This window comes from Gastrolobium bilobum, unplaced genomic scaffold (genome assembly GCF_033153095.1).
Source record: "Gastrolobium bilobum isolate Gb01-03AN ecotype WA unplaced genomic scaffold, APGP_CSIRO_Gbil_v1 utg7173, whole genome shotgun sequence".
NCBI lineage: Eukaryota > Viridiplantae > Streptophyta > Magnoliopsida > Fabales > Fabaceae > Gastrolobium > Gastrolobium bilobum.
The window spans coordinates 74585-87028 of NW_026897318.1; the positions used below are offsets into that span (position 1 = coordinate 74585).

The 12444-nt window shown below is 39.7% G+C and overlaps 1 protein-coding gene across 1 annotated transcript; it reads left to right on the forward strand.

Moving 5' to 3' along the window:
* Positions 1-320: 320 nt before the first annotated feature.
* On the forward strand, positions 321-1930 carry LOC133305967 (metalloendoproteinase 2-MMP-like). Its single transcript, XM_061506236.1, has one exon. The coding sequence runs from the start codon at positions 520-522 to the stop codon at positions 1636-1638; it is 1119 nt and encodes a 372-aa protein (XP_061362220.1). The 5' UTR covers positions 321-519; the 3' UTR covers positions 1639-1930.
* Positions 1931-12444: the final 10514 nt, after the last annotated feature.

Genomic DNA, 12444 nt, shown 5'->3' on the forward strand with positions numbered 1-12444 from the left:
GCAAAAACATTAATTCCTTTAAGGGTTTTCGTTTTATCCTTTAACATAACACAACAAACTTTCCTACTCTCACAACATTTTGTGGGGCCCACACTTTTTAAAACAAAAAAATAAATAAAAAATTAAGGCACGCAAAACGAATCTCTATAACATTACACAATCACTTTTCCTACAACATAACTCTTATAAAACCCTTCCTTTAAACAACTGCACTGACAACGACAAAGAATTAAAAGACTAGCATTATCCCTAAAATAGCACCTAAATCATCATACAACACATAAATTAAAATGTGTACCGAACAAAGCATAATGCGGAAGTTTCCATTGGCGTTGATTTTCAAAGTACTAACCAGGTACGGTAAGAATTTTCACACAGAAGAAGCACAAATTTTTCAAAGCTCATCACATCAACAAGGACCTAAACGAAGACTTGAGATGCACCTCTCAATGCTTCTTATACTCTCACTCCACTCCTCAACTTTCCCGGAATCCCATTCCATTTTCTCACCAACCAAACATGAATAAACCCCAACCTCATCATCTCATCTTAGCTTTCGCAATTTCCTTCTCTCTAACAACCGCCGTTGTTTCAGCTCGACTGCTTCCCAACGTCTCCTCCTGGTTACCCGCCGCCGTGACCCCCGGCGGCGCGTGGGACGCCTTCCGCAATTTCACCGGCTGCCACCACGGAGATAAGTACGACGGCCTCTCCAATCTTAAAAGTTATTTCCATCGCTTCGGCTACATCCTCCACGCGCCGCCGTTTAACTTCTCCGACGACTTCGACGATGCGCTCGAATCAGCCATCAAAGCCTACCAGAAGAACTTCAACCTCAACGTCACCGGCGAGCTCGATGATGAGACTCTCCAGCAGATCGTCTTGCCGCGATGCGGCGTTGCTGACATCATCAACGGCACCACCACCATGAACGCCGGCAAGGTGAACGAAACTACTTCGTTTGGGAACAGCAAGCCGCGGTTTCACACGGTCTCGCACTTCACTCTGTTCCCTGGCCAGCCGCGGTGGCCGGAGGGAACGCAGGAGCTGACGTATGCGTTCTTTCCCGGTAACGACTTGAGCGACGCCGTGAAGGGCGTGTTCGCCGCCGCGTTCGAGCGGTGGTCGGAGGTAACGACGTTGAAGTTCCGGGAAACGGTGTCGTATTTTGTAGCCGACATTAGGATCGGGTTCTTCAGCGGTGACCACGGCGACAGCGAGCCGTTCGACGGGATTTTGGGAACACTGGCGCACGCGTTCTCGCCGACGAACGGGAGGTTCCACCTGGACGCCGCCGAGGATTGGGTGGTTTCCGGCGACGCGACGAAGTCGGCGCTGTCGACGGCGGTTGATTTGGAATCGGTGGCGGTGCACGAGATTGGGCATTTGCTGGGGCTTGGACACTCGTCGGTGAAGGAGGCGATCATGTTTCCGACGATATCGTCGCGGACGAAGAAGGTGTTGCTGGCGGAGGATGATATACAGGGGATTCAATACCTCTACGGCACTAACCCCAATTACAATGGCTCCGCCACCATGTCGTCGCCGGAGACTAACTCCAGCCACGGTGGTCGCCGCCTCTACTCGTGGGGCCTTTTTATTTTGTTGGCCTTTGCATTTTCACATTTGGCATTGTAGAGTTTGTTTTTATTTTAAATTTCTTAAATATGATAGAATTTTTAAGGAGGAGGGATAAGGGATAAAAACAAAAATGACATATTTTGAGAAATAAATCAGCCAACATATTTCACAACAAAATTTGTCAAAATGCCACTATTAGAACTTAATGTTTTTTTTTTTTTTAGTTTCTCGTGTACGGTAAGAGAGGCTGTTCTCCCAGATTCTTTTCTCCATTCTCAGGGCTCAAACTTAAGATCTCTAGTTGAGGAGCACAAACTTCTTACAATATGTGCCAAGTGTGTTTGGTATTCAGGACTTATTGTTAGTTCCAGTGAGCTTAAGATATGTTGTCATTACGTATCGTCTGAACAAGGACTCGTCGTCAGAAATAACTAGCCTAGGAATTGATGTTTTTGACAGCGGATCATTGTTCATGCGATACGTGACAAACAGATGATATCTTTTTATACAGGTGAGTTATTATTTTGTCACGTGTTACTTAGACAATGACCCGCTGTAAAAAATAACAAGTCTTACGCTATTTCTGACGACATGTCCTTGTTCAGGCAACAGGCTGCAAACTGGACCTGCTGAAATTGATAAGAAGTCTTGAAATGTGGTATTTTGATAATTTTTTTCATAAATATGACATTCGAATAATTTATTTATCAAAATATGCCATTTTATTCTTGTCCGGAGATCATGATTTGCAAGCCTTATTTGGCCATGGCCATGGCTTGCATATGAATTAGCATTGCCCTATTCTCTAGATTCATTTTTTGGTGGCCCTTATTCTTGTTACTTGTTAGGTTTTGCACAGTCACATGATAAGCTTCTATACTTCATATAGAATTTCTTGGGCATGTAGTTGTTGCCTTCGGCAAAGTGCTTTACTTTGTATGATTTGCATTCCTCGTTTTCTAAAATATTATATCTAGTTCTCCTACATATTTCACTTACCCCAATTTAAAACACATTAGATTCTCGATATATTATAAATAAGAGTAAATATCTTTTTTGGTCCACAGCAAATTTTACGATGCCCGTTTTAGTCCCTAGCAAATAAAAAGGCCCATCGTGATCCCTAAAAAATTCAAAATGAATCCATTTAATTAAAATTTTAGTCCCTCACAAAATAAAAAAATATCTAAATTAGTTCCTAAAAGGACTAAAATGGGTCTATTTTGAATTTCTTAGGACCACGATGAGCCTTTTTATTTGCTAGGAACTAAAGCGAACATCGTGAAATTTATTAAGGACCAAAAATGATATTTACTCTATAAATAAAAAATAAGTGAAAGATTTAGATCTTATAGTACTGCTCCCTTTGATCTAGTCCAGTTACTAGAAGCTGATAGCAGGAACTTCAGCTACTATTATGTATTTATGTTAGTTTAGTTTACATATCGTTGTTGTTCTCTTTCTTGTTCAGCTTTCCCATGTACCACAAACAGGATAAATGAAATAAATATATTAATTATTTTCTAATTTAACTAGGTAGAATAGATAGTGTAGAAATACTAAAAATTTATTCTTACTTTTCATTTTTAAAAGTCGTGGTTTCTCTACATTGATACTATAAAATGATAAAAAAAAAAAAAAAAATCAATCCTGTTAAACCCGACTAGCGAAGGTAATCCTTGTACGCCTTACTTTTGTATAATTGTAAAAATGCTGTTTTTTGAATTCGAACCCATAACCCTTTAGTCATGAAAGAACAATTTTACCACTACTCTGGTTTGTCCCCTTTTTATACTATAAAATGATAAAAGGAAAAAAATATAAATTTTTACAAACATTTTAGGATGGAAAAGGAAACAAAATTCTTTCATTATTTACAATTTATTGAAGATTGTGCTTGTGATCCGTGTGAGAGGAGTATTTTGGGTGATTAATATTCTTAATGTGTTTTCAAAAAAGAATTATCGAATTAATTTAGTTTTGAATAATATACCAAATTAATTTAATTGGTCTTGTATGTCAGCTATGCGAAGTCATTGTACGATGGTAAGTCTCGTATGGTCAACCTGCGTGACTAACTAAATTGATTGGCTTTGCATTGCACCTATTACTACCGACGTGCAAAAAAACTGATTCACTTGTTCTGCCCTTGATCTGACCCATAAATACTTATTTTTTGAACTGATTTTAAATTCTGACCCACTTTTATTTGGGTCAGTTTTAGATCTGACTTGTTTTAATAATGACTCATTGACCCAAACCTTGACCGACACCCATTATGTGAAAAAAAAGAAAAAGAAAATCACAATTACTTTTATTTCAACGTAAAACAATTAAATCAAATTTTTTTATGGAAAATATTTGACGAAAAATATTTTCATCAAAATTTGTGACTAAAAATATTTCTGTAAAAAAATTTGATGAAATTTTTTTTTTTGTCAAATTTTTTTACGGAATCTAAATTTCGTCAAATTATTTCACAAAAAAACTTATTTAACAAAAATTTCAACGAAACACATTTCCATCGAAATTTTTTGACGAAAAAAGTTTCATCAAAATTCTTTACAGAATTCAAATTTCGGAGAAAGATTTCGACGGAAATATTTTCGTTAAACTTTTTGACAAAAAATAAATTCATCGAAATTTGCAGCGAAACACATTTCCATCGAAAATTTTCGACTAAATATTTTCGTCAAGTTTTTTGATAAAAAACATTTCTATCAAAATTTTCAACAGAACACCTTTCTCTCAAAAAATTTCGTAAATTTTTTTGATAAAAAATATTTCGATGAAAAATTTTGATGGAAAAAATATTCTGTCAAAATTCTTTAGAGAATCTAAATTTCGTCGAAAGTTTCGAATGAAACATTTTCCTCAAAACAATTTTCGTCAGAACACATTCCCAATGAAATTTTCAACGAAAAACATTTCGTCAAAATTTTTGACGGAATCTAAATTTCGATAGAAAATTTATTTTTGTAAAAATGTTCATTAGTGAAAAAATTCCGTCGCTATTTGACAAAAAAATATTCTGACGAAAAAATAATTTTGTGACGAAATTTTCGTCGTTAGCAACGTAGAAATTTCATCGAAAATATGATCTTTTTTAGTATTGTTAAAATTAGTGATTTGTCATCTTAAGATGGGAAGAACGATCTCTCATCCTTTACTTTCATTAATTTTCACTAATTTTGCTTCACATGTGCAGGGGTTTAAAATTACATTCCTTTATTTATTCAACAAATATCAAATTCATTATAAAATTTATATATTCTAAAACAAATAAATAATTAAATTACATGAGTTTAAAAAATAAATCAATAACTATAAAAAAATCAAATTAAAAACATGTTTTGAAACCAAGTCAAAAACGGGTCAGGTCAGATTTGACCCACTTCAGAAACCAAGTCAGGTAATATCTGACCCGTTTCTGAACTAGTTCAAAAAAATCCAAAACCAAGTCAGACCTGACTTGGATCAAATTAAAGCGGGTCGGGTCAAAATACCTGACCTATAAAAACCAAGTTGGGTCGAGTCGGCACAAAAACCTGACCCGACCTGACTCATGCACACCCCTACCTATCACCAAGTCTCACATCCCATCCATGCATGACTTCCACAATGATGTCATATGGCTCAATCCTATCTATCCATCATACCAACCCATTCCCTTACCTTGAAAATTTAGAACACATTTTGAGTCAGTTAACTCATTCTCTTTTGTATCCACCTTTTAATCTTCCATTATTGCCTAAAAAATGAGCTCAAATATGCAAACAGTTTATGCAGTTGTCTACCTCGATGGTTGTAAATTTGTAGGTCCCGATGGTATGACATTCAATGGTAAGAACAAAGCAATGTATATTGCCCACAACACTTTTTTCGATGAATTGAAAGATAAGATTCATAGCAAATTCTCAATTTCTTACGTGATAGCTAAAATTCTTACAAGAACTTATCAATATATTGTTGGTTTCCTCCTTCAATGCTAAGCCCAAGCCCAAGCCTATTGAGGGGTTTTCCAAAAATCCTAAACCTTAAACCCTAAATTCTACCTCCTCTATATATTCATTAGTTGAGGGTGGAGGCTAGGTTAGAAGAGAGTGATTAGAAATTTGAGAGAAATTTGTTTAAGCAAAGCTTAAAGCTTTGGATTTGAGAGATCTCTAGAGAGAGTTTGAGTGAAACATCTCTAGGGAAGTTTGATTATCACTATTGTTGGAGAGGTTGAGTTAACCACCACATTGGTGATTCTGATTATTTGTAACCATTATTTTCATAGTAGATTTTTTGATCTGGACTAGGTCCCGTGGGTTTTTACTTCTTCATAGAAGAAGGTTTTCCCACGTTATTTGATTCTGATTATGTGTTCCCTTTCTCTCTCTCTCTCTCTCTCTCTCTCTCTCTCTCTCCTGCTTTTTGTTTTGATTTTTCCGCTGCGCTGCTCGACCTGGTGAAGTTCAGGCCGAGGTATTGCCAAGACCCGAGATCAGGATCTTGTTGATTGACTTCCGCACAAAGGCTGAAGCCGAGCTTGAGGGAACCGAGTTCCCAACAGTGGTATCAGAGCCCGAGTTCGACGGGTTCTGAGGGAGACGAGATGGAGACCAGTGGCATAACCAATGATGGAGACATGTTCAAGTTGATCGCAGATAATTTCACCTATTGGAGACCGATGATGGAAGATCATCTCTACTGCAAAGATTTACATGAGCCTATTATCCTTGATGAGAAACCGGCAGACAAAACTGATAAGGAGTGGGAGATCCTGAGTCGGAAGGCGGTAGCCACGATCAGGAAATATATTGATAAAAGCCTCTTTGAGCACGTGTCCGAGTTCACGAACGCGTATGAGTTATGGACGAAGCTGGAGTCCATGATTCAGAAGAAGACTCCCAGGAATAAAGCATACCTGGTTCGCCGACTTGTGAAGCTTGAATACAAGGACGACTTAAACATGATTGAACACCTCAACACCTATAAAGGTATTGTGAATCAGCTGTCAAAAGCTGAGATGAAAATTGATGATGAGATGCAGGCTTTGCTGCTGTTGAGCTCGCTGCCAGAAAGTTGGGATACTCTGGTGGTGACTTTGAGTAATTCAGCTCCAGAAGGAAAGTTGAAGATGAATGTCGTGACTGACAGTCTTTTGAGCGAAGAAGTTAGGAGAAGAGAACGAGGTGTTTTAAGCACGTCTGAGGCCAACATTGTTGAAAACAAAGGGAAATCCGACTCCCGGGGTAGAAGCAAAAGCCGGGGTCGAGATCGTAACAGAAGAGGAAAGTCCAGAGGTCGGTCAAAGCCGAAATATGAGTTGAAGTGCTTTTACTGTGGAAAGACAGGTCATAAGAAGCCAGACTGTTAGACCCTGCAGAATGACGAGAAGAACGGCTCTGTGAAGCCGGATCAGATTATTCCCAAGAAGAGAGAAGACAAGAGCACCATTGCGGTGGCTGCCAACCCGGATGTCGAGATATTCCTTCTTGGTGAGGATAATTATTTGAATGTTGCATATGATGACTGCACCTGGATTGTTGACTCTGGTGCCTCCTTCCACGTTACTCCACAAAAAGGTTTTTTCTCCTCTTATCGAGGTGGTGATTTTGGAGTCGTGAAGATGGGAAATCAAGTGACCAGCAAGATTGTTGGTGTCAGTGATGTAACTCTGACCACAGATGTTGGATGCCGACTTGTATTGAAAGATGTAAGGCATGTTCCTGACATGCGATTGAACCTAATCTCGGTAAGAAAGCTTGATGATGTCGGGTTAGTGAACTATTTCGGTAGTGTTAGATGGAAGCTGGCCAAGGGAAATTTGGTCGTGGCCCGAGGTAAGAAGGAAGGCTCCTTGTACGTGATGCAAGGAAAGATCAATGGCGGAGAAGCCAATTCTGTCCGAGATGAACCTAGATTGGAGCTATGGCACAAGCGCCTCGGCCACATCAGTGTGAAAGGGCTCCAAATCCTACACAAGAAAGGACTACTGAGGGTTGAAAGGCTAAGTGTTGGAGAGTTGCACGCATTGTCTAGCTGGAAAGCAGTACCGGGTTTCTTTTGTGAGACTGGATCAACCCAGACGACGCAGGTATATTCTTGAGCTTGTCCATACTGATGTCTGCTTCATGTCGGAAAGATCCCTTGGAGGAGCTCAGTACTTTGTTTCATTTATTGATGACCACTCCCGCAAAGTGTGGGTATATTTGTTGAAGTATAAAGACCAGGTACTCCAATCCTTTAAAGAATTCCATGCAATGGTTGAAAGGGAGACTGGCAAGAAATTGAAGGTAGTCCGATCTGATAATGGTGGTGAGTATTGCGGCCCTTTTGATGCATATTGCAGAGCGGCCGGGATCCGACTTGAGAAGACGCCCCCCAAGACTCCACAGTTGAATGGACTGTGAAACCAATGCGCTTAATATGAAGAATTCAATCATACAAGAGTTTTGATGATAACAAACAAGCATAGAAGCGATGTTAAGGATAATACAACTCGCAACAATCAAAAGCCCAAGGAAGCAATTCAAACAAGTCAACAAGAGCAAATCAGTCAACACACAAGATCGTCATTGATTCATGCTCTTGAGAGCTTAGATCTAAATGTAAAGGTAATTGATTAATGATGCATAAAAGAGCTCAAAGGGTAATTAACTCTATGCATGCAATATCCATGTCATCTATCACTTGAAAGCCTTAATTGTTATGAAAAATATCCTTGACATGTTTAATAACTTCAAAACATTTTGTACAAATCAAGGAAATACATTGAAAGTGATTAGAGACCAAAAGGAATACTTTACAACTCATAAAACTGCATAATTAAAGAAAGTATTCGAATACTCCATTGTCTGTATTCGAATACTTATGCTGAGAACAAAGTATTCGAATATCGTGAGAAAAGTATTCGAATACCAGTTGAAGTATTCGAATACCTCACGAATAGTATTCGAATACTTACTGGACAATAAGTAGTATAACGACTATAAACGGCTAGTTTTGCGAAAATGTGTGTTCAAAGGGTCATGGGGGCCTCTATAAATAGTGATCACTATTCACATTGATGAGACACTTTTTCTAATCATTATTCTTGCTCTATTTCATATCATTTGCTTACTTTCTATCATATTGATCATAAATCACCTTTGAGCTCTAATCTTGTGTCATTGATCAATACATATAAGCTTCAACTTGTATAATCTGTACTTCAAGAGTACATATCCCTTTCTAAATACTCTCAATCTGTTCATTTGTGTTAAGGGTAGTGAGACCCTAGTGAAAGAGGTTGCTCATAACCTAAGTAAGTGAGTGGAAGTGTAAAGGTTTCAAGAATCGATATTCTTGAAGGTTGAAGTGGTTTGTCAAGCACCCTTGAAGCTTGATAATTTAGTGGAAAGTTGAACGGGCGATTTCAATCTGGACGTAGGTCACGGTGGTGGTGACCGAACCAGGATATATAGTGTTTGCAATCTCTCTAACTCTTCATCTCTTTATATTAGCATTATTTGATCACTTGAACCTTTTATCTCTTCTCTTTACATACCATTTGCTTGTGTTAATTTCTATTCTCTAAACTTTGCTTGTGTCAAATTATATCATTCTAAGAAAATCGATTTCAAGAAAGGAAGTGAGGCACTTTACGAAAATATTTTTAAAACTCAATTCACCCCCCTCTTGAGTTTGAGGCCACTTGTCCAATATGAACTTGCTGAGAGGATGAATATAACTATTGAAAAGAGGGTCCGAAGTATGTTGTCCAATGTCGGATTGCCGAAATCATTCTGGGGAGGAGCCATCAAAATAGCTATTGACTTGATCAACCTCTCACCATCACGGCCACTTGAAAGAGAAATTCCAGAAGAAGTCTGGACAGGTCGGAAAGCGGCCTATAATCAATTGAAAGTGTTTGGATGCCGAGCTTTCATGCATATCCCTAAAGATGAAAGGGAAAAACTTGATGCGAAGACAAAAGAATGCATCTATCTTGGTTCGCCGAGATGTGAGTTCGGGTTCCGACTTTGGGATCCAATCAATAAGAAGATAGTGAGAAGTCGAGATGTGATCTTTCATGACATCTCGAAGCCCAAAGTCCGAGTTACTGTTAGACGCGAAGAACCCAATCCTCCTGTCTGAGCTGAAGCAGGGGGAGAAAATCAAGAGAATGAAGAAATTGATGACCAGCAACAAGCTGAAGATGACCAAGACATTGAGGTCCGAGTTGATGATGAGATCCGGGATGAGAATGATGAATCGGGTTCTCAAGCTGAAGAACAGCCGAGATATCCTACTCGAGAAAGAAGACCCTCTACGAGATACCCATATGATGAATACACCGTTGTTGCTGAAGACGGTGAGCCTCAGAGTTATGATGAGGCTGTGACGAGCTCAGAGAAAGAAGAATGGAAAAAGGAAATGCAAGACGAGAATGAAGTCTCTGCATGAGAATCAGACTTATGAGCTGACCGAGTTGCCTGAAGGAAGATGAGCTTTGAAAAATAAATGGGTTTACAAGATTAAGAATGAAGAGAACGGGCTGAAGCCGAGATACAAAGCCCAGATTGTAGTGAAAGGCTGCAATCAGAAGAAAGGAGTATATTTTGAGGAGATTTTTTCTCCTGTGGTGAAAATGACCTCGGTCCGAACCCTGTTAGCCATGGCGGCTTCGATGGACCTCGAGGTAGAACAAATGGACGTGAAGACGACATTTCTTCACAGTGATTTAGAAGAATAAATATATATGGAGAAACCTGAAGGGTTCCGAGCTCCAGACCAAGAAGACTTGGTATGCCGGTTGAAGAAGAGCCTCTATGGCTTGAAGCAAGCACCTCGGCAGTGGTACAAGAAGTTTGAATCATTCATGACAGATCACAAGTTTGAGAAGACAGAAGCCGACCACTGCGTATTTGTGAAGAGGTATGAGGCAGGAGTTTTCCTGATTTTGTTGTTATATGTTGACGACATGCTTATTGCAGGGAAAGACAAATTAAGGATAGCCGCCCTGAAAAAGGCATTGAGCTCATCCTTCGCAATGAAGGACCTCGGCCCTGCAAAGCAGATACTTAGAATAAAGATTATCCGAGATAGACAGAAGAAGCTAATGTGGCTAAGTCAAGAGAAGTATATTGAAAAGATTCTGAAGAGATTCAGCATGGACAAAGCCAAAACAGTTAGCACCCCCATAGCCGGACACATAAAGCTGAACCAGAAGCAATGTCCAAGATCTGATGAAGACAAAGATGAGATGATGAAGGTCCCGTACCAATCCGACGTCGGAAGCTTGATGTATGCAATGGTTTGCACTAGACCCGATTTGGCGTAAGCTGTTGGAATGGTAAGCCGGTATCTGTCAAACCCCGACAAAGAGCACTGGGAAGCAGCGAAGTGGATCTTCAAGTACCTCCGAGGTACAAAATTTTTTTGCCTCCGATTTGGAGAAGGCAAAGCCGAGTTGCAAGGCTACTCAGATTCTGATTTAGGGGGAGATTCCGACTCGAGGAAATTGACGACGTGATATATGATGAGATTTGCCGGAGGAGCTGTCTCTTGGCAATCAAGACTTCAGAAATGTGTTGCACTATCAACAACTGAGGCTGAGTACATTGCCGCTACTGAGGCAAGCAAAGAGATGCTGTGGATGAAGAAGTTCCTCATGGAACTCGGCCATGATCAAGACAAGTACGAGCTGGGTTGTGACAATCAAAGCGCAGTCCATCTTGCGAAGAATTCGACCTATCACTCCCGCACTAAGCACATTGATGTGAGGTATCACTGGATCCGGGATGTGGTGGAAGGTGGAGAGCTCGAACTCGTCAAAGTGCACACTGACCAAAATTGGTCCGACATGATGACGAAGCCGGTTCCAACAAGAAAATCTGAAGACTGCTGTGAAGGAGCTGGGTTGATGCTGAAGCTGACACATTAAAGTCGGAGGGGGAGATTTGTTGGGCTTCCTCCTTCAATGCAAAGCCCAAGCCCATTGAGGGGTTTTCCAAAAACCCTAAACCCTAAACCCTAAATTCCACCTCCTCTATATATTCATTAGTTGAGGGTGGAGGCTAGGTTAGAAGAGAGTGATATGAAATTTGAGAGAAATTTGTTTGAGCAAAGCTTAAAGCTTTGTATTTGAGAGATCTCTAGAGAGAGTTTGAGTGAAACATCTCTAGGGAAGTTTGATTATCACCATTGTTGGAGAGGTTGAATTAACCACCACATTGGTCATTCTGATTATTTGTAACCATTATTTTCATATTGGATTTTTTGATCTGGACTAGGTCCCGTGGATTTTTACTTCTTCATTGAAGAAAGTTTTCCCACGTTAAAAATGGTTGTGTTCCCTTTCTCTCTCTCTCTCTCTCTCTCTCTCCTGTTTTTCGTTTTGATTTTTCCGCTGCGCTGCCCGACCTGGTGAAGTTCAGGCCGAGGTATTGCCGAGATCCGAGATCAGGATTTTGTTGATTGACTTCCGCACAAAGGCTGAAGCCGAGCTGGAGGGAACCGAGTTCCCAACATATATTTTGGTGATGAGGATCTAGATGAAATGATTGACACATTTGTTGATTAGCCTCTGAAAAAATTTATTGAGTTGTATATGAATGTTTATACAGTTGAGGATTTGTCAATACTAATTCGGTCCCTAGATCTCAATATCCAACCACAATATGTATCGTCATTCGTACCCAAACATATTGAGAGGATGGTTAAGGATGGAGACAATAATACATAGATCGTGGATTCATATGATGACAATGATCACGAAGATGAAGACACACTTTAAGCTAATGGTAGTGATTAGTCAGACAATGATAGGATGATGAAGTTCATGTTGATCCAATTCCATGAGATGGTACGTACCCCCTGTGCACAATCCCC

Coding starts and splice junctions, on each gene's coding strand:
- LOC133305967 (XM_061506236.1), top strand. CDS start 520: ATGAATAAACCCCAACCTCATCATCTCATCTTAGCTTTCGCAATTTCC.